Here is a 22,347-nt window from a genome sequence, read left to right on the forward strand (position 1 = left end):
ATTAAACTTGAATTTGTGTCCCCTTGCGTATCATCTTTGCATAAGAAAGTACAATACAGATTGAGACACTTGAAATTTAGAAATAAAACTGTGGCTCAAATGTCTCATCCTCGTTCCTGAACCTCAGATGTTTTCCTGTATATACGTATGACTAGAATTCAAGCTTGGACATTGTGGGTGAAGAAACCTTTTTGGTTTTGGGTTGTTTTTTGGGGTTTTTTTTATGTCTTTGATTGCTATGCTTGGCAAATGCCTTTACTGAAGGGAGCAGCTTACACATAACTAGCTTTAGTCTTAAAATGTGCCTTCATGGCTACAAAAGTTCAACATTCTCAAAGATTTAAATAGCTTTAATGAAAATCATAAAGAAGGGGCTTGAATATTTAAGTTGCATTTACATTTTTCAGGAGTTGATTTGTTTCTAGTTATTTCCAAAATAAGTTGCTTATAACTTTCTGGGAACTTGATTCCAGTTATATTAAGCTAATCTGTGAGTACAAAAATATAATAAATTGTTGCTACTTCTTCATAGTAAGCTCCTGGCTTTGCTTACACTGTGAGATAATTTTTGTTTGTTTCAGATATTGTGAAGTATCTCTGGTTTTGTTTGTAACCTTTCAAATTCAGAAAAGCCATGTGGGAAGACTGTATTGATTATGCCTTTGTGATAAAGGGGTGTCTTGGTGACAGCTCTCAATCCTGAGTTGCAGACACTGTAGCTATATGTAGGCCCTTGTCATGACCAGTCTTTCACCAGATTTTTGTTTTGTGTGAATATATAGCAGAACAGAGCTACCTCAATAAATATCATTCTAAGAAATATAGGAAACTGTGAAGACAGATAACCTCTGTTCTTGTAATGGCTAGTTCTTTCTTTGTTAGGTGTTTTGTTGTCAGTTCAACTCTTTTGTTTGCTGCTTTTTGAAGGTAAGCAAAAAATGTATACTTGTCTTGGCTGCCTTTCCAGATGTTGTGACATGGAATGACAACTTGTGCGTAAGACACTGGTTTTACTACCCAGTTTGGGAAAGGTGCTCCTCTTAGTAAGGACAGGATGGAAAGGTGCAGTTAAATAGGTAATCAATGCTGCTGGTGTCGGCAGATGGGAAAGACTGAATATTGTCTCGTTAAAAGTACAGAAAACAGTTAGAAAGTAATAGGTTTGTATGTAATGCTGAAGGGCAGCTGAGTTCCTTGCAGACCTGACAGAAAACACTAATGCCTGGATGAGACCTGAGAGGTTTCATAGTGCTCTGATGTTGGCTTTACTGACAGAGAAGCCACGGGAACTTTCTTCAGTTGTGACTGCTGTAAACCCTTCTCCGTTTCACTGACGGGTATTTCTGAAAAGTTTTCAGTGAGATGTGCTTCATAGCTTAAGAGTGTTTTAAAGACTTCTGCAACTGTTGGAGTTGTCAGATGAATGAAACCAGGTCTGCTGGAAGCTGTTTCTGATGGATAAGTGGATAGGTTAAGCTTTGGCTGATATCTGTGTTGGGGTGATTTGGGATATAATGGTAGATACTTCGGAAGACAGGTTAGTCCCCCCCGTAAGGGTATAACTACACAAAGAAATAACAAGATAAGGTAGCATGAGGTAAGCATGACGTTGATGGGCAAAGGAGGACAGACTAGTAGCCACTACTACTAGGCAGGCAAATATCAAGTTATTACTGAGTACCAAGTGTACCATAGTTTACCTTGTAATGGTACTTGCATGTTGTTGTTCTCCTAGAATGTTTGCAGATATGCTATGGGAATTTAGCTGCCTTTTAGTCCTGACTTGCTGTTCTGCCCCTGGGCTAGTTACTGTTACTTTTCTATGTTGGGGAAGGCAGAAGTGAAACTGTATATAGGCATCGCAGTTACTATGGGTGAGTTCAACCATGGCTTGGTTGAAAGCTTCAGCAAAGCAAGCAGGCTTTATGCTGAAGCACACATTTCCTTCTGACGGTATTGCTGTTAGGAAAAGGAGAAGTTTTTTTGAGGGAAGTGAGACAAAAAGGAAAACAGCAATAAGGTTAGCTAGAGCTTTGCATTTCAGAATCAACCACTGAAAGCTTCTTTAAGCTCCCCTGTTTATAATTTCAGTTCCATATATGTTATACTGAGTTTCCTATTGCTTTTATTCCTCTGAAAATTATCTTTTTTTTTGACTGGAGATGTGACTTGTAAAATTTCCAGCAAGCACTCTCTCAGCTGAGCAGAATTTACATGAGCTTCATTACCTGATATAAGAAGGTTTGTCTGGTGTTTGCAAGGAAGTTGTGATCAAGAAGGTATTGTTATCAGCTGTGTTGGAAGCTGTGCAGGCCATCATCTCTGTTAATTTAAAATTTGTAAATACTGGACTTCTGTGTTATATAAACCCAGAATTACTGGAAGTGTGGGAAAAAAATCTTCTTCAGGAAGTTCTCATACTTTCAAACTAAGATTTGTTACAAATTCTGAATTAGGTAGCTATGTATATGGAACTATTTAAAATATATCATGAGAAGTCTTTTTCCTGTCAGTATATAAAGACAGGTCGTAAAACCATATGCTGTTGTATGTTCAAAGTTATAACTCTTTATCTTCAATGTATTGTCTTTGATTTTCTAGTGTATTGTAAAGATTCAGGTTTGAGAAACTGAGTTGAACTCTCCTTGAGCATAAGCTAAAACTTTGAGTGATTCAGTAAAGGTTGTAGGCCTTGTATTTTTATTTATGATGCATGTGCCTGAGACATAGCACGAAGTATATTGACTTTGTTGGATGAAAAATTAAACAAAAAAATAATTTAAAGTTTGGGGCGGGTGTGAGGGAGGTGTTGGTGGGGTTTTTTTTAAGACCAAGCTGAAAAAGCCTTTGAGAAATACCGAACTCTTTACCCTGGTGCGCTGTAGGGGAGAAGCAATTTACTTCCTCCCTTCCTGCAATATAATGCTGCATGATGGTGACGCAACTGATTGGTTTGCTGTTGAATTAAAGGAAATACTCTTACGTAAAAACTCCCAGAATAAGAATTTTGTATTTACATAACACGTACTTTTTCATCGTGGTTTGAAATTGGAGGGGAAAGTGTGCTATCAGCTGGTTTGTTTGTTGTTTGACAAAACTGTTGTAGTAAGAGAAATTATGGCAAAAACTGTCACGGAATTACAGCATGATTGAGGTGGGAAGGGGCCTTTGGAGGTGTCTGGTCCAATCCCCCTGCTGAAGCAGGGTCACTACAGCTGGATGCCCAGGACTGTGTCCAGGTGGCTTTTAAGTATCTCCAGGGATGGAGACTCCACAACCCCTCTGAGCAACCTGTGCCGGTGCTCTGTCACCCTCACAGTAGAAAAAGTGTTTCCTGACATTCAGAGGGAGCACCCTGTGTTCCAGTTTGTGCCCGTTGCCTCTGGGCCTGTCAGAGGGCACCACTGAGAAGAGCCTGGCTCTGTTCTCTTTGTGCTCTCTCTTCAGGTATCCATACACATTCATGACATGTCCCCTGAGCCTGCTCTTCTCCAGGCTCAGCAGCCCCAGCTTTCTCAGCTTCTGCTTATGGGAGAGATGCTATGGTCTCCAGTTGCTAGTTTTAATTTTTTTTCCTTTTAGTAATTTTTTAATTCTTTACAGAATCCATGTGGACACACATTGTTAAAACTTAATGTCATGGTTTAAACCCAGCTGGCAGCTAGGCACCGCACAGCCACTTGCTCGCTGCCCCCCACAGCAGGATGGGGGAGAGAATCAGAAGAGTGGAAACCAGAAAACTCATGGGTTGACATAAAGGCAGTTTAATGAGACAGAAAAGAAAGAAAATAATAATAATGAGGATAACAATGATAGTAATTATAAAAGAATTAGAATACACAAAACAAGTGGTGCACAATGCAGTTTCTTGCTATTCGCTGACTGATGCCCAGCCAGTTCACAAGCAGCAACCCCCGGCCAGCTTTTCCCCAGTTTATATACTGAGCATGATATCATATGGTACAGAATATCCCTTTGGCCAATTTGGGCCAACTGTCCTGGCTGTGTCCCCTTCCAGCTTGTTGTGCCCCTCCAGCCTTCTCACTGGCAGGGCCTGAGAAGCTGGAAAGGCCTTGACTTCATATAAACACTACTTAGCAACAGCTAAGAACATCAGTGTGTTATCAACATTATGCTCATCCTAAATCCAAAAGACAGCACTGTACCAGTGACTAGTAAGAAAATTAACTCTATCCCAGCCAAAATCAGGACACTTAACTGGAAAATTTAATGCTATCCTGAGATAAATATAGAAATCATGGAAAGAGGAGCAGACTAGAATTGAAATATGAAGAAAACTGAGAGAATACAATGCCTCAGAATTAAGATGGGTATTATCTATACACTTTTAAGTAGTCCCTCAGCAAAGACAGCCATTTAAGGATTAGATTGATACAATTTTGCTTGATGTCAGGGAGTATAAAAGAAAGCTGGATTACTGTGGAAAATGGAAAGATCCTTGTAATGAAAGTTAATTGATACATTTTGGGAAATGCAGTGCTGCAACTTCAAGCATATGGAGTGACTTTGATGGCATTGATGCTTTCTGATTTCTGCTGAAGCCAGCTGGAGTCTTGAGCTGGAAGATGTACCTCTATACCATGTTTCTCCCTTAACTTTTTTTATTTTGGGAAGCTCTGGTAGCTCAAGCACACTGCAGCAGATATGTATGGAGCAAGGCTGGGTTTGATGCTTTCCCCAAGGTCGTATACCTCTGGACCTCAGCATTCACTGCAGTAACATTCAAATGCCTTTGTGTAGGGCTGGCTAATCTGGATACTGCCTGAGGCTGTCTATGCAGTAAGCCCCCCACAAAAGCAGTGTGTTGTTGGTATGGCTTTTCATGGTATCGGCTCAGGTGCATCTGTATTTTAACACACAGTCACTGAATTGGGTTATTTCTATACTAGGATGCAAGATCTGTTTTCTACATGTACTTTAATCTTTCTCATGAGCATCTGCTGTGTTCCTGTCATGGGACAGAAGGTTATCTTTTTGCTGCGATGTATCTGCAAAGTATTTGTTTTACATATCTGGTGATTGTTGGGGTTTGGGTTTTTTCCTTTTTTCCCCTGCTGTTCTTAGCCAGCAAGCATAGGTTAGTTTTCTCCAAGTAGCTTTAGGGTTTTTACCCTCATATACTTTCTATGAATTTTCATAGCTTGTTAGTAATATGAAGTAGACAAATGTATTGATCATCTGTTTTCAATCTGATTTGGATTGCCCGCCATGGACTGGTATTATCTGGTAGTCTTGAATGCCCGTTCTAGGTAATTGGTAAGTGGATTGTTCTGACAGCTTAAAAGTTAATGTTACTCTTAACTTAGTTTCCTTTTCATTTGATGATGCTCTGAGGACTGCTTTTCAGAACCTGCCAACTTTGAAAATTCAGCAGGTCTCATTGGGTAAGAATATCTGGGGGAGAGCAAAAGAGGCACTTGCAGTTGCTAAACAAGGTCTGCTTACAGCTGTTTCTTCCTGCATGTAACCATACAATTCATGTAAAGCCTGGCTTAAACTGGGAAAGATTTTGTCCTAGTATATGGAATATCTGGTGGAAAGCTGCTCTGATCTTGTTTGGGAGGGATTCACTTTGCACTGCTTCTTACTCCATATGGATGTTAATCAAAACCAGATTTCCAGTAGCCAATTATTTGATGAGTTTAAAATGTGGTTAGCCAGCTATTTCGCTCCTCAGCTTAAAATACAGCAACAGTCTTGTTTCAGGGTTACAGGTATTTTTCGGTACAAGTAAACACTTAGTTAGAGATGCAAAATGAATTTGTTTTGTAGAAGGGTAGTATCATTATTACTTCTCCTTGAATGTCAAGGAAAAAGATAGAGTGCTTGGGCTTTGTATGCACCATTTGGTTAATTGTTAGTACATGATGATGGTTTCCTGTGATCTTGGTGAAAATACGACAACTAACTGGCTGCTTTACCAACTAATAGTTTTTAAAATCAGTGTAGATGTTATGCTTATGTGAAGATCATTTAATAATTTTTTTTGTATAAGACTGAAACTTATTTCTGCTTAATTCATGTACTGTAAAACTATGGTGAATGTGATCCCTCTTGGTGTCCCTTTAGGTAAGCTGATAAAAATAAACTGCTTTTACCATCAGAATGAATGAAACTTAACCGTATGTCAGTAGAAGGGATTTATCAGGGTTTTTTTAGATTATTGTACATTTTCCTCCTTATATAGTTAAAGCTGAATATGCCTAGGGAACAGAAGCTGTCAGCAGAAATCTGCATGTTATACAGGTGACAGTTCTAGGAATAATAAAAGAATTAAACCTTTCTTCTGGAGTGAAGCAATATTTTAAAAGATTTTATAAGTTAATAAGCAAAACATGGTGATGAACTTGATTTCTAACTTCACAAATGAAATTAAAAACATTGCATTTTCCAAAAAGTTGATTAAAAAGCTTCTTAGCTTTTTGTATATAATATGAATCTTAACTTTCTGATTTTTTTAATGCTCTTCCAGTGGTAGAGGTAAGAGACAAGAACTATACGTAGTCTCTCCTTTGCTATTCCAATCTGTCTCCTGGCATTTCACTAGTATGAACTACGAAAAGCCTAAGCCTATTTCACTTGTTTTCTGTGCACCTATGGCACCCTCTTCTTCCATATTGCAGTGATGCCTTTCTGGAGTTGTTTACACCTGATTGTCAAAATTGTTCTTGTGGTGTTTTACAATTTCTGAGACATGAAATGGACAGCATTATTTTTTCACTATTCTCTATGAAAGCTTTTACAGAAAGGAATTGCTGATTAAAAAGAAAAATGTTTTAATTCAGAAATGCTAGAGAAGGTATAAAATCCATGCACAGAAGACTGTTGATAAGAATGTGCATGTCATGACATCAAAATGCCTTCCCACTGGTGTGTCACATCGAGGTTTTTTTCTAGAAAAGGAACAGAATTCAGCCAAAGTATACTTCCTTTTCGGCGGTTTCCCCATGCAAGATTCTGCTTTGTTATTCCTTGCCAAATAACTCAAACCTAAGATTTATGATTTTTATTAATAAAAATAAAAGTGAAGAAATATACATTGTTTTCTGTAAAAAAATAGCATTTTTCTTTTCCCCTTTCAGTTCAGAAAGTAGTTCTCTTTTCTGAAGACTTTAGTTGAAATACTTCCACTCATTGTACTGGAGTACAACCATTTGTGCTTCAGAAAGATGGTGGTTTCACATTCCTCAGGTGAGCTACATGGCTGAGCACAGCCCTTCCATTGCCAGTTACTGTCCTTCAAACGGCCCTGCTCGTTCTCCTGGTGAATGAGGCTGTTGCGTTGCCACCAGGGAGGTACCATTTTCACCCTCTGATCTTTTGCTGAGCAGGTACATCCATTATGGAAGCATAACGTTGGAGGTTATGTTATTCCATGATTGTCTGGATTGTGGCATTAGTCTTAGGAGATAAACCTCTGCTGATGACTGCCTATGAAGACAGTGGTAAGGAGTAAGGCAACAGATATAGTTACCCCCACAGTGGCATTTTAGGTAGGTGAAGTGATGGGGGGGCTGCCACTGTTCAGCTTTGGGCAGCCTTCAGCACAGCCCTGCCAGGCAGCACATGTGTGCCATGACTCTACTGTTGATATATCTGGCAGGTTTGCCAACCCTCACCTTCCTGGGTGATATTTTCAGTCAACTGTCTCATTTAGCTTTCTCTTCTCACCTTGTTATCCCATGGCTGATACCTTAGTACGCTCTGCCAGAAATCCCTCTTTGCTGTTTAAGCTCACTGTCTCAGTTCCTGTGCAGCGCTTAACTGTTCCTTGAGAAATGTCAATATGTTGTGCAGTAATGGCTCCAGAATTCATCTCGCCTAGTCCCAGCAGGGCAAGATTCAGGTCACTAGAGCTGCTGTGGCAGCTGATAGAAGCAGCAGGTCCCTTTATCCATTTTCCTCTCAGCCTTGGCTCCACAGCAGCTGTGCCTTGGGGCAGAGACTCTGGTGTAGCCCAGGCACGGGCCGTGTGGCACTACAAGCTTTGCAGTATGAGTGCAAGGGGGGGGAGCTGCCATTTGGACCTCACTGCGCCTGGCTGAGGTGGAAGCTCATCTTTCCATGTGGGCAGCAGAAACAAATAGCTGCACCAGCACTGAAGGCAGAGGGAGCAGTTCCCACGTAGCTTCCTTCCCTGCTGCTTGAAATCCCTGCTTCAGTGGGAGCTGTGGCAGTGCAACAGTGTCTGTGACTGGGCTTTCTGCCTTCCCCATAGCTGGGACTTGGCAGAGTATAACCTTAGCACCGATGATTCATTGATGCCTGTTGACCCTGTCTGGCCAGGAGACATCTCAGCTGAAGTGCTTCAGCATGGGTGGCTCTTACCTTGGCAGCAGGAGCCACTTCTGCAGCTGTACCACATATTTTAAAGGCAGTAGCCTATAGCAAAGTAGTAGTAGAAGTCTTGTTACATTATTCCAGCTAACCATTTAGTTGAGTTGTGTTATGGAAGGTATGATTTCCCAGCTTGAGTTCTGCAGTATTTATCATCTAGTGGGACACTCAACTAGAAGATGCTGTTCAGCCTGCGTGCATATACAGTTGTCTCTGTTACAGTTCCATTGTGTTTATTTGGAGAGCTGTACGCAGTTCTCTGCGTAGGTTCAGGTTCCACCTATGCGCTACATAAAGACAGTTCTCATTTTTAACCTTATCTTCAGATTTAACACTGTGGACATAATGACTTCTAGCACCCAAAATGGCTTGGTTTAGTAATGACAGCATGCTTGGGGGATGGTGATAACTGGGGCAGGTACCTTTGTAATGGGAAGGAGGATCAGCATTATTGAGAGAGGGAAATACTGGCAGCAAGAAACAGACCACGAGGCTGGTGTTCCTCAGCACATTTTTGTTTGGTTTAATCAATCTCAATCCAGGTATTTGTGTCTCTTTATAATGCAAACCTGTATGTAGAGTGTGTCAGATGTTTGCTGTTATCATGAACATTGTAATGATGAGAAATCTGAATGATGAATGTACAAGTTTCAACCCTATGAACTGCTGCTGTGCATGTAGATGTTGTGCTTGAGGCAGTTTCTAGGCGTTAATATCATAAACCCCCTTGGTTTTACTTAGTTTCTGTAAGGACCGTTAAGGTTGTAAAACTGATGGATGTTCACTGGTTAGGGTCTGTGAAGTGTTGGATTTATAGCTGCTGGTACGATTTTACATGGCTTCTGTTGTGTACATCCTGATACAGACTTTGATTACCCCAAGCTTTTATTGAGACAACTGTTTTTTTTTTCAAGAAGTTTCTGATTGCTTTGGCAAATAAGCTTGCGGTTTATGGCTGGGTTTGTTTTATCAGTTGTGGGGGGAGAGCATTTGCCTCTAAAATATGCCACTAATCACATGAAAAAAGTTTTGGTGTTTATGGATTTGATGCTTCAACAATTATGATGTGGTTGACTTCACCTGAAAAATTTGGGCTTTGTTTCTCTGATGTTACCTGCTTCATAAAAGAAATATAAAAATGATCTGCAAACATGGCAAGACTGCAGGAAGAAACAGTTGTTTTCTGCTTTTGCCATGGTAATGCCATATACGAGACTGGGTCACTTTTATTAAACATCAGCTTTTCATTGAGATCTCTGTTTGAATGTTGTCTGTTTCTTTAACTTTAGTCTTGAATTTGATTTCAAAAAATGATGTTACAGCTCCCAATGAAATAAATTTGAGCAATACTTACTGAACACGATGTCAGGTGTTTTGAAAATTCAGCTCTGAAGGCTTTCACGCTGTGCATGTAAAATTCATGTTTAGTTTTGAACTTAACCACTCTAAATGTGGTTTCCCATGTATAAAATCTGGTTTATTTTCACAACAGTCCATTTTGCAAAGATGCTGTAAAAATAAGAGTTTGTACTAAGCTGCTAAGTGCTATAGAATAGCCTAGAGAGACTTATTAAATCAGATTAATGTCTGGAAAAAATGCAGTAGGTAAGACCAGAACCTGCAAATGAACAGTGAGTTTTAAAACTAAGTACCGAGTAGAGACTCATTGAGGAGCAACAGTCTGTTTCATTGCCTGGATGACCAAACATAGTTACGGGGGAAAAAGAATGTGATTAAATATAAACTGTATACTATCATATACTTGATGTCCATAAAACAGGCAAGTTAGGGTTTCCAGGCACTTTAATTTTGGTACTGTGTAACTGAGCTAGAGTCAGCTAGCTAGAATTTAGTACTGTGTGGCTTTTCAGGTGAGTGTAGATGCTTTCATCAGTCTCAGTCCAGGTGTTCTTATGTGGCCTGTATGTAGAGAGGATGTCACAATACCTTAAGGGAGAGCTTTGGCTGAAATGTACAAAAAAGGAACTCGTTAATAGATTAATTTTTTTCCCCCACATAATGCAGAATTGGGAGGGGATTTAAATACTTTCTGTGATGTTAGTCAGAACAGAATTTGATTGACAAGTGATGAAATTGCTTCTATTTCCACCAACAGTTACAAGGCTTTTTGACAGCCCTATGGAATTTGTTCTTTGTTAATATGACAACAGCTCTAATTAAAATTATTTCTGAAGTCCTGCATAGAAATTAATTTCAAAAGGAGGGGATAGATACTAAGTTACTTAATATAATTTCAGCATGTGTTAGGAAGGTGTTCTATGTACTTTGGGCTCTGTCATTGGGTAACTTTTTTGCACATTTTTCTAACAAAAGGTGAATGTGTGCTTCAACAGACCTGAATTTATAATAATTGCATTTTTAATTTTTTTTCCCCTTCCTGAAATGAAAGGTATCAAGGTCAGATCAAAAACTTACGCTGGTTACTGAATTTATTGAATATTTTTTTTTGTTGTTAACAACTTAATTCTGGAGTGTGAAAATGATACCTGCAATAGCATAAGCTGTACTTAATTTGCTTTAGTTTTGTGAAGTAATGCATTCCTTAGTAAACAATGTATTAAATGGGTATGTACTGATGTTGATAGCTAGATCAGGAAATATGTAGAAGTATTTGGTCATGTTAACATCAATTAAAATACTAAAAAAGGGAAAAGGAGTTTGCATATTTGAGGTACTTTACAGGTTGCTGTAAAGTGGGAACAGAACTGCCTGATTTTTTTTTTGCAGAACAGTTTGTATCTGTCTGGTTTCTTGTGCGTGCTCACCAACATCCACCACCGTGTCTAAGCAAAGGTCTTCAGCTCTTGTTGAAAAGCAAAGTGCTCCACTGCCACTGCTCCTCATCTGCTGTGGACAGGGTAGAAATGCTGCCTTTTGTGGGGAGCAAGGGTGAATTTTTTAGTGTCTATTCACTGAACTTGCTGAATGCTGTGTTTTTTTCAGTACTCTTGACATACTCTTTACTTAAAAGGGGCAGACTTACAAAATGCAGTAGAATTTCAGTCTTGCAGAACACTTAACTTAGACTTTGATTAACAGTTTCTGAAATTACATGTTTTGACTTTATCAAAGCCAGTCAACTCTTCAGGATTTTTTCTGATTTTTTTTTTTTCTTTTTTTTTTTTGTCCCCCTTAAGATCGTACCGGAAGCATCAGTACTCTTGATTCCTTAGATTTTGCAAGATACTCTGATGATGGCAATAGGGAAACAGATGAAAGAGTGGCAGGTAAGTGTTTTGTATGATTTAGGAATCATAGATTGCTAACTTCACAGTTTCACTTGTTTCTAGCATAAGTATATTTAAATGAACATTGCTGAAGCTAAGATTTCACTGTGGTTGTTTAACTAGTCACTTAACAATATAATTGTGTTTCAGACACTTTGAATATTTACATCAGTAATAGCAGGCAGGTGTACTTCTGCATGATTCCAGATGCCACCAAGGTAGAAGCAAGCAGTATACTTGAAGATTGTGCCCAGTTTTTGACAATAGAACGGTATCTTGGTATTGCTTACTGACTACTACTGTTAAGTTGAAACATATGCTAAAATATTCTGTGTAGCAGTCTGTGACTTCTACATGGGTGATAGCTTTCTGATTTAAAGATCTTTATCAAGTCACCTCGTAATTATAGCTTATGTGTACATCAAATGAGCATTACCAAACCCAGAGTAAATTTGAGATTTTCTTAGTTCCATAAAGAGTCTTTGCTACACATCTTAATTGTAGAGCAGAGCTTTTTCTCTCTCCCATTTGACTTCTTGATTATAGAAGATTCTTTCAAAGATGTGACAGTGGTTTTTTACTCTTGCCATTGTTCTGAACTTAGGAACCTGTGGCATTTATAATTTCAGGATTTATGATTACCTCACTAAAGGCAGAGACTGCTTTTCTCTTATATTTGAGATTCTTGTTATAATCTCTTTTGTATGTGAGCCATGTTTCTCTAATCCAGGCTTTTCTCTAAATTCAGAGATTGTTATTCACAGCTGCTGTAGAGAAACCCATAAAAGCTCTCTAGAAACTGCCACATAAAACTGTTCAGTTCTTGTCAGTTAATGGTGTTTAATATCATGAGCACATGAAGGTTGTCCATGCTGTGACCTTTGTTCACATAGTTCAGCTTTACGAAACCTGAAGTGATGCAAGCTGCTATGTCTCTTCCATGCTGTTGTCTCTGCTCTGAACCACCATGGTTCATCCTAGCAGAAACACTGTCATGTTCTTATGCAAAGAAAAGGCTGGTGAAACACAGTTCTGAAAAGGATCTTGATTCTAAAATTTCCTCTCTTGATCAGTCTGAAATGGCAATCAGTATTGACCCAGAGAGAAGAAACAAAAGTGTTGGGAAAAGTCTGTTTTTCTTACCCGGTCAGTGTTTCTGAGGTTACAAGGACTGGATTAAATTCATGAACATGAAGGAGATTCAGGTATTTTGGTACTCTGGTATGGAACTATAGGTACTTACTGTTCTTCAATTTATATGGAAACTTCTGGATTCTTGTTACTATGTAATTGCTGTCTTTTTCAATATACGTAGTCGGTTTCAAGGAGGCAATAGTTGTAAATACACAGCTAATCTTCTAAGAAACATGTGTTTAAGGAACCCCAAGTATTTCTGAATTGTGTCCTGGAGGAAACAAGCAAATTCTGAAAATTTTAATTTTTTCATCATCTTGGTAGACTTTTCCTGTTTCTAGTCAATCTTTCTTGGCAATAGTATTACTGAGAGAGCTAGTCTGATCTTTGCTTGGAGCTGTCTTAAGGAACTGAGTTGGATTAAAGATGCCTATAGAAAATAAAGACCAGTCAGAATTGACATCCAGTAGAACCATTAATCTTCTGATGGAACATTAATGACAAAATATTGATTACTTGCAGTATGAAATGAATATATTCTAAAATAAAATACTACATTCAATTAAGTAAATCCAAAAATAAATACAGGTTTTTGAAGATTACAGTATATTAATTGACCACTGTCATATGTAATAGACAAACAAATCATATGGCATGATATTTACATTAAATTTCTGTGTTCCTTTAGAGTTTTTTCGAAAAGTTGTTAAAGTGATGTAAGAACTTGAACAAAGCAAGACCAGATAATATTTCTGGATGTTTGTAAATACTTGAAGTTTTCCAGAATATCCTATTTCTACTCTTAAAATTCTGGTTCAGTTAGAGTTGCTTAAAATCTTTTGCCTCAATTCTGTTTAAAACCATCTACCTGAGAATAAACTTCATAAAACTGATAAGTATTTAATTTGCACATTAAAAAAAGTCAGTAGAGGTTTTAAAACCTTTTCATATCCAGTTCCTCCTTTGAACAAACTTTGGCTTATAATTTCTGCTTTTGAAGTAGTTCTTAGCTGCAAATGCTCTTTGAAACGTAACTGTAGTCCATCCTGCTTATTTCTTCTCAGTCTTTCAGCAAAGAGCTTTGATGCTTCGGAGATAAATTTGTAATCTTTGTGAAAGCATGAGGCCATGATCTGATAGTTGTATTTTTCTTTTGATAGTTCTCAGAGTGCAGTTTGAATAGTTTCTTTTTGTAAATGCCTTTCTCATGCTCTTATCTTTGTTTTTTACTGTTTGGACAGAATCCATGATTTCCATATCAATTCCCTAGTCAAATGAAGGATAGGAAATAGATGCACATCAGTCACTAAAAGAAGCTGGTCCCAAGTCAGAAGGTCTTTAAAACTGAAGTTATAACACATACAGTTACAAATACTTTTATGCCATGTCAATGTTAGAAAGTACCAAATCAAAAACTGCATGTATACCATCCAAAGCCATCATATTTTGTTGTTATGGATGGTGTTAGACTTCGCTGCTATATTTTTTTTATTTTACCAATCCAGAAATCCCTGGAAATAACTAGAAAGACTCATTTGAAATTAATTTCAGTATTTCAGATCTCTTAGCCCAGTTCAGTCCATCTGGTGTTACAATCAAAATCTGGCCTGGAAGCAAACGTGTTTTGAAGAGTTGGTGTGAACTTGTCACTTGTGAAATCTGGTCTAAGGAAGCTAAGTCAGTCTCTTCTATAATATTATCAGCTTGATTGAAAAGGTGCAAGTCATAAAAGCCAGTCAGGTTGTCAATGAGCATGACAAACCTAACTGCAATTCAGAAAACATGTTTTCTCCTGTATCTCCTGATCTTAACGTAAATGTAGAGCGCTGTGTAACTAGTCGTATAATACATATATAATCTGTAAAGTTTCAAAAAATAAATGTGTCCTTAAAGCTTGCAATTTGCTAGATGGAAACAACTTGTTCTATAAGACTAATAAGTCTTGCATCTGAATTCATGTATTACACGCTGAAACAAAACAGTTGGCGCTAAGAGAAATTCAGTACTGAAGGATTTATTAGGCTTAGTAAACATCTAAATACTCATTTTCATAAAAAGAAGAGCGAAAAACCTGTTCTATTCCTGTGGAATAGGGATATGCCTAACTTGAAGTCAACTACCCACAACATTTGGTTGGTAAATAGGTCATCTGACATTCAATCTAAGGAACTGAATCTTCTGCCACATCTTAAATTGACTGTGTGCGCAAGTATGTTTGTGATCTAAACCCCCTACTTTCCATAATTCAAAATACTTAGTATTGCGAACCTGCCTTTGACACCTACTGTTCTGAGAACCTGGTAATTTTAAAAACGCAATGTTGAGTTTTCAGTGATCATAAAATTCTCATAACCATTTAAATAATTTGTGTTCTTAGGTCTCCCTGCATTAGCATTGATTTCTGGCTAGACTATGTATCTCTGATTAGCAGAATAAAATACTGTCCCTGTCAGGATTTTAAGGGAAGAGACAAGTTCAAAAAACATTTGATTATTTTTGAGGATTTCATCTATCTAGGCTTAGGTTGACAGTTTTCTGCTTTTTATAGAGCCTTTTTGTTTATGTGTTTTAATAAGTACTATTACTTTTGTGCAATCAAAATCAGAGGAGAGTCTTAAAAAAACAACAAACAAAATACCAAAACACAACAGACATTTGTAATACAACAACCACTTGCTAACATTTCTTCATCCTGGAAGTGAATCTGGTTTTGTCTTCTCATCTCCTGTCTTAACCCCTATTAAGCAGTTGTTAGCCTCCATAATTTCCTTCCAGGTCAGTAGTCTTCAAGGGTTGAACCTGAAGATGAGTGTGCTGTAGTTCAGGTCTTCTTTGTAGCTGGTCCTGTCTCATTAACTTAAAGGCTTTAATGAGGCTAATGAGTCAAGTGTTGGCTTCCAACTATTAGAATGATAACAAGTTTTCTGTTAGTTTGCTCATAAACTCTCTTGCTGATCATAATTTTTGTAGCTTGATAGTCATCTCTCGTGCTGTAGTACAACCTTCTGGTTCAGGTCTATTTGCGTTACGTCCTGAAGTGTTTCACGCTGACTAACTATGGTCACTTCTTCTTAGGGCTTGTGTCAGGGAAGTGGGAATGGGGAAACATCAGGTCTTGAAGTATGTTGTGACAGTAGCTTTGTTGCAACTGTAGTCAGAGAATTTAAATTTCTTCCCATTGACTCAAAAATGTATGCAACAAATCCATCAAACGTAATGAGATGTCATACGTGTTTTAGAGGGCATAATTTAGGACATTTGGTACTTTACAAGGAGGAAGAAATTGAGATGACAGTTAAGAAACAAATAAAAATTGTCAGTTATATCTGAATATGAGGAAAGGTAGGTAAGCACAGTGGCCCTTGATACTTCAAAGGAGAATTGCTTTTAATAGAAAATGTCAAAATGTCATATAGTGGCTTCACAACATAGAACTACCTTTCTGCTCTTGTCTGAAGTACACAAAAGTCTGACAAGATAATTCAGATGTAGAATGTAAAATTCTAGTATACTTGAAAAAAATACTTCTTATACAAAAGCAAGGACTGAAAATTTTTAGAATTACTGTTTATTTCTTCAGCTTTTTGGCTTTGACCCAACAAGACTGCTGTTCACGTGGATATTGAACAAGCAGAGATCTCAAATTGCAATTTGTAATCTTTATAGCTAACTTCTTAATCTATGGTTCAGTAATTTATGAAGTCATTAATAAATGTGAGTGAATAGAATAAGTTCCCTGAAAAACCTTCATTTTTAAATTTCAAAGCTGAGCAAACAAGCTACCCACTCCTCATATGCACTAATCATTTAAGGTGTATTAGATTAGCTGCATGAAAACTGAAACATTTAAGAATTGATAATCTGCAAATCTTGGTCTGACGCTTAGTTACTTGCTTGAAATGTGCAGCTCTTTTAAGTGAGTCTAAGGAATTTTTTTTTTTTTTTTTCCAGAATGGTAGCTGTAGTGATTTGAGCTCTTTATAAAAAGAAAAAGCAAGAGACTTTACTTAAATTTGAAAGTTTTCTCCCCTAAGGCAAAACAGATTGTTCAGAAATGCCTTTTCCTTGCAGGAAGATTACTGAACCTCAGAGTTCTAAGTTTCTGTTCTTTGCTTTGCTGATGTAAAGGAGAATCAATTTGGTTCTTCCCTTTCCTAGGCTGTCTGCAGCAAAACTTTTCTGTGGATCATTCTTAAGGCGTGTCAGCTCCTTTCACCAAGTTCTATGAGTTATACATGTTATCAGTTCAGTCAAGCATGCAGTTAAACTTCAGCTGGCTTTATCAATGCTTTTGAAGGCTTAACTTCTCTAAGTTACAAAAGCTTTACAACAGGAGACTGGGAGAGAGAGAGATCAGGTCACTTATTTTAAAAGTCAGTACTTGATAATGGTTATAAGGAAAGGATCGCTTTTTTATTTCAGAGAATGTTGTGTATCATCAACAGATGGGGATTTCTGGTCTTGATTTCATTAGTACACGTGTTGAGTTAAAAATCATTATGTATTCTGGCAGAAGATTGCATTTTAGTATAGCCTCTAAAGTAAAAAGCTTTTAATCGTAACTTAAAATTTGGGTGAAATGATGTTGTAGCTATTTACAAGTATTTATGCTTTTATAAAATAAACCTGCAAACAAACTTCTTCAAATAAAAGCTAAATTTGTGACTGACTCAGATACATCAAGGTTTCTGTGGTGGCAATTACAATGGTGGCGTTAGTAAGGCTAGGAGATGAGGTGTAACTGTAACAATGCTGTGTTGTAGTAGAATTATGTGGCTGTTGTGACATGCTGCAAGGTGACAACTTCTCAGATATACTGTGTCCAGGATCTTCCACTGTATACAGAGAAACATGCAGCAGAGTAATCTACTTTTAAGGTTGAATGGATAAAGTCCTAATGGCTTCCAAGAATTTTCAGCATCATGACAGTTCACTAAAAAGTAATTCTTGCCGTCTGACATGGGTTTGTCTGACATGAGTTTTTTGGCTTTCTATGCCTTCAGACATGTCTTATTCCTATTTTCCTTAATGGGATTCCTGAGTTTTTCTAGTTTGTGTTGTTTTTCTAACCTTTTTTCATTATTTATATCATTCTAGTGCAGGGCACTCCTGATCTGCAACTGTTCTGGTCTCTGAAAGTATTTTACAAGAATAAAATGTTAACATACAGTCATTTGCATCAGAAGAATTACTTAATTTGAATTCTTTACAATTTTCAAAACCTAAAAAATTAGTAGCTTACAACTTAGAATCCTAACTGTGAATTAGTAACTCAAACGCAAGGAAGTGCTAAAATGATTAGATACTTTACTACAAGAGCATTTTCTAACTTTGTTGCACAGAAGTATTTGCAGATCAGCATTGCTGAATACTAGAGAGATTTTACATATTTTCTTCATTGTATCCTCAGTTGCGCTTTTGTATTGCTGCAGTAAAATTCTGTGCATCAAACAAGTTACTTTCATGTAGCCAATGTGGTGTACCCTAGTTTTTATGAATAAATGCAAACTGAGTGAATCTGTTTTTCCATGCATGCTGATTATCAAAAGATTCTTTGTAACAGATGTGCAAAAGAGGAAACTGTTTTATGTGCAGTCTTCAGTAGCATTTCTTACAAGCAAAAGCCAATGCAGTGGTTCTGCCATGCATTGTCCTCTGTGTAAATATTTCAAAATGCCACGTTAAACTGTTTCCAGTGATGATTAAAAATCACATTAACATTTTCTTATTAAAAGCAGCTACAACATTTTTACTTTTGCATGGGAATAAAGTAAACATTAGATAATCTATTTAGAATAGTTTAACAGTTCAGTATGGTAGCTTTTCTGTGGTTGTCTCTTCTGGTTAAGTACAAGAATCGTTCCTTCTGGTGACTGTATATGTAACTGTGATTAGATTAATCTGAGAATTAATGAAATGCGTGTAATTATCTGGTAATTCCTTAAATAGGTGCCCTTAGATGCTCTAACTGTAAGTGGCTATAGCTATAGAAAGAATAATTACTATATGTTTTGTAAAGGTACAGGGGTTTAAAATTTGAAGCCACAGTATACATACGACCTCAACACCAAAACACATGAAATTTGAGTGTGAACAAAGCACTGCTGGCCCTTTTTGGAGCAAACATTGGAACGTGAGAAGCACGTAACAGTGACCAGGGACATGGGGAGGTAGAGCAGCTAGAGTAGGTGGTAACAGCAGCTAGAATTACATGTTCTTTGATCTCCAAAGCTGACTTTAAATCATTAAAAGTGTTGTATAGTCTAGAATCACTGGAAACTTTTAAGAAAAATGGAGCAAAGACTTCTGTTTCAAGCTTCTCTCTAAGTACTATAGTAGAGCTGCTTATTTTGCTTTTTTTTTTTTTTTGTCTTGTGCATCTCTTAAATGCATTCAACTAAATTCAAAATAATAATCAACTCTAGGGTATACTCAAAACTCCACTATTTTAAAATAGAGATTTAAAATGAAATTATCCTTAGCAGTAAAATAAAGCATGTTTCAAGCTCTGCCATTTAAACTACTAAAATTTCAGTTTTTAAAAACAATCTGTAGTCTCAATGGGACCATACATTCACTTCATGGTTTAAGTTTTGCTACATGGAGACAGCTTCCTCTGCTGCTAGCATGTATTTGCTTCATTTAGATCTGTCGTATGTTGCCCACGTACTCTCTTTGCCCTAAGAAATCAAAATATTTGACAGTATCCACTGATTGTGAGAGTGGGGAAGAAATAACAAGCATTTCCCAGTAATGTGTAAAGTTAAAAGCAAGCAAAAAACAGAAAAGGAGACCCCAAAACCCTCCAGCGAGTCCTTGTCAGACAGCTTGAAATTTTGCTTTAGGTAACTTAAGGCAAATGAAACTATGGAAAATGTTCACCAGTTTGCTTTCAGACCAACTCTGCTGCATGTGTTCATAAGTTCCATAAAGATTGCATGCTTTCAGTTTAATACAAACTGTATATTTTTTTTCACACCCATCCTTGCTTTTTATATTTTATTTTTGTTTCCCTTGCCTTGGTTGGATGCCTGTGTGTGTTTAATCCAAATCCCTGTCCAGTCCTGGAGTTTGAACTACGGAAAGCCAAGGAGACCATACAGGCCCTCCGAGCCAACCTGACTCAGGCTGCAGGTGGTGTACATAAACCTTTTCTTAAGTCTCTACTTTGAACAATGTAGAAGTAGCTGAGCTTATCCTGTGTGAAAGAGTAAAATTTAGTTACTTTTTTTTCCTCCCCAGAAAATGAAGTTCCTTTGCAGGAACGAAAAAATTATAAATCAAGTCCTGAAATTCAGGTAGGTGGCTGGTGATAACTGAGCTTTGCATGGACTTTAAGAAAGATATGCTTCCATAGCTGGAAGGAGGATGAATCAACGATGTAGTGTATTGTTTTGGTTTTGTTTTTTTTTTCCAGGAGCCAATCAGACCTCTTGAGAAAAGAGCTCTAAACTTCCTAGTTAATGAATTTTTATTGAAGAATAGTTACAAGCTCACATCAATAACATTTTCAGATGAAAATCATGATCAGGTAAAGTTTTCTTGTGGGATTTTTACATTGCTACTTTCCCTATTGTGATTCTGTCATAAGCTGAAGTGAACTTAAATGCTATTTCTTGTGCACGTTGTTCACTTCTTACATATGAGTATTCTAAGAGTCAAATGGGTTAGCATTTGCATATATGAAGCAGGGTTTGCAAACACAGTACTTTGAGGATTATTTTCCCAAAATTTATAGGAAGGAGGCAGAATGCAGAATTCTTTGAAGGAAGCAAAACAAGAAGAAAAATATTGTGAGTTATAGGTACTTAGAGACTTTCCTGGATTCTGATGGACACCTTTTCATTTACACTTCAGGATCTGGATATAGTAGAACTTCGAATGTAATATTTTCCTTAAATCATGGTTAGTTGATTTGTGCAGGATGTACAATATACTCATTGGTTGTCATCTCCTGAGCAAATATATGCGTATGAGTTTACTTAATCATACTGTGGCATTAAACACAGTATTAGAGAAGCTCTTGGTAATAAGGTGTTACCTTAGATATTTCCAAACATATCTGTGCTTTGATGCATTTTTCTTAAGATGATCAGTTTTCTGTCTCTGTCAAGTTGCATTTCATGGGAAAAAAGTTCTTCAAATGTTACATTCTCACTGTTTCTAGGTGAATAAAACAACCAGTAACATCAACAGGCAATATAATATATTCAGCACAAAACTGGAATATTACCAGAAGAATTAAATATTGAATATCAACCAGTTCTATCTATAACTAGTCTTCCTATGTTTTTCCTATAATTTGTGTCATAATCTGTAAAGAAAATGGGTTGTTAAATAAAATTTCTGAATCATCCACTTAAGATTTGACTTCAACAGTGCTAGGTTTCATACAAATACTTGTGTGGATACAGCCCTGAAAAGAGGAATAATTTAGCCTTACCTTTTATATATTCTTAACTGAAGATCTTTTATGTCATGAGATAAATTAGCAAAAAACCTTGGTAAAATTCTTAATTCTAAGAAGTATAAACATAGTACAATTAACATATAGAATGCACTTTTTTTTTCTAGATTATTCATATAATTCTTTCAGAATAGAATCTTTCTTCAAATACGTGTTTGTAACCAGACTGGGAAAATTACAGGGAAAATTGTGAACAGTGTGGGGAGGGGCAGGGGGGAATTAAAATATTTACTGTCGTTCAAGAGACAATCGCAATTTCTGTACAACAGTGCACATGCTTATTTATATATACAGACATGAAATAATCTTGTAATAATATAGGATGGTAACATGTCAATGAGAAAAGGAAGGAGATACAGTGATGGTTTGAGACAGGAGGCCCGAGTTTTGTTTACACCTCTACATAATTAATACAGTTATGCCTACATTTCACTGAGAACATGCACCCTGTCTATTGGTCATCTACAGAGCTATTTGCTTCTGGAAAATTACACCAGTACTTGTGAATGAGACTGAAACAAAACAATACCCTTATCAGTAGAAAGCCTTCTGTCAGCTGCACTGGCTTCTGCTAGAATTTGTTTAGCTTTATATCTGATTGTCAAAAGTGTTTATGTACTAGAAAAAAGGAAATCTGTGATCTGTGTGTTTTTGGAAGTTTTAGTGTATTACCTAGAGCTGCCTTTAGGGTGGAAATGTGTTGGGTCTTGAAACAGATCCTTTTTGTACTTTTGTTTCCTGCTATCTGACTTAAGCTTTCATGTCCTTTACTGCAGTGCAATCTTGACACGATTGTTTTGCTGTTGTGTGACCTGCAGTTAAATGTGGAAGAGAAATGAAAATGAAGTATATTGTATGCTTTAGTTTCTTCTATTCCTTTGAAGGACTTTGAACTTTGGGATGATGTAGGATTGAACATTCCAAAACCTCCTGACCTGTTACAACTCTATCGTGACTTTGGAAACCATCATGTTACTGCAAGAGATGTGGTAGATGTGTCAGTTGGTGTAGAAGATGATGAGCTAGAGACTGCTACTCCTGTACTTGGGAGCGTCCCCGTATTTGAAACAACGCCACAGTCAATAGAAGTAAGAGTTTGTATAGAAGGAGCGTTTCAGCTGTTTGCAGTACTACTTAACT

The 22,347-nt window shown here is 37.2% G+C and overlaps 1 protein-coding gene across 4 annotated transcripts in view; it reads left to right on the forward strand.

Annotated features, from left to right (window-relative positions):
* Nucleotides 1-22,347, forward strand: part of RELCH (RAB11 binding and LisH domain, coiled-coil and HEAT repeat containing) — a 78,946-nt gene that overhangs the window by 4,074 nt on the left and 52,525 nt on the right. For all 4 annotated transcript variants that reach the window (XM_055798625.1, XM_055798624.1, XM_055798627.1 and 1 more), the window contains exons 2-6: nucleotides 11,517-11,606; nucleotides 19,803-19,874; nucleotides 19,983-20,038; nucleotides 20,158-20,271; nucleotides 22,092-22,295. In XM_055798625.1, the coding sequence (XP_055654600.1) occupies nucleotides 11,517-11,606; nucleotides 19,803-19,874; nucleotides 19,983-20,038; nucleotides 20,158-20,271; nucleotides 22,092-22,295 (536 nt within the window). The remainder of the gene's footprint in view (nucleotides 1-11,516; nucleotides 11,607-19,802; nucleotides 19,875-19,982; nucleotides 20,039-20,157; nucleotides 20,272-22,091; nucleotides 22,296-22,347) is intronic.

The sequence above is a fragment of the Falco peregrinus genome, chromosome 3 (assembly GCF_023634155.1).
Source record: "Falco peregrinus isolate bFalPer1 chromosome 3, bFalPer1.pri, whole genome shotgun sequence".
Taxonomy (NCBI): Eukaryota; Metazoa; Chordata; class Aves; order Falconiformes; family Falconidae; genus Falco; species Falco peregrinus.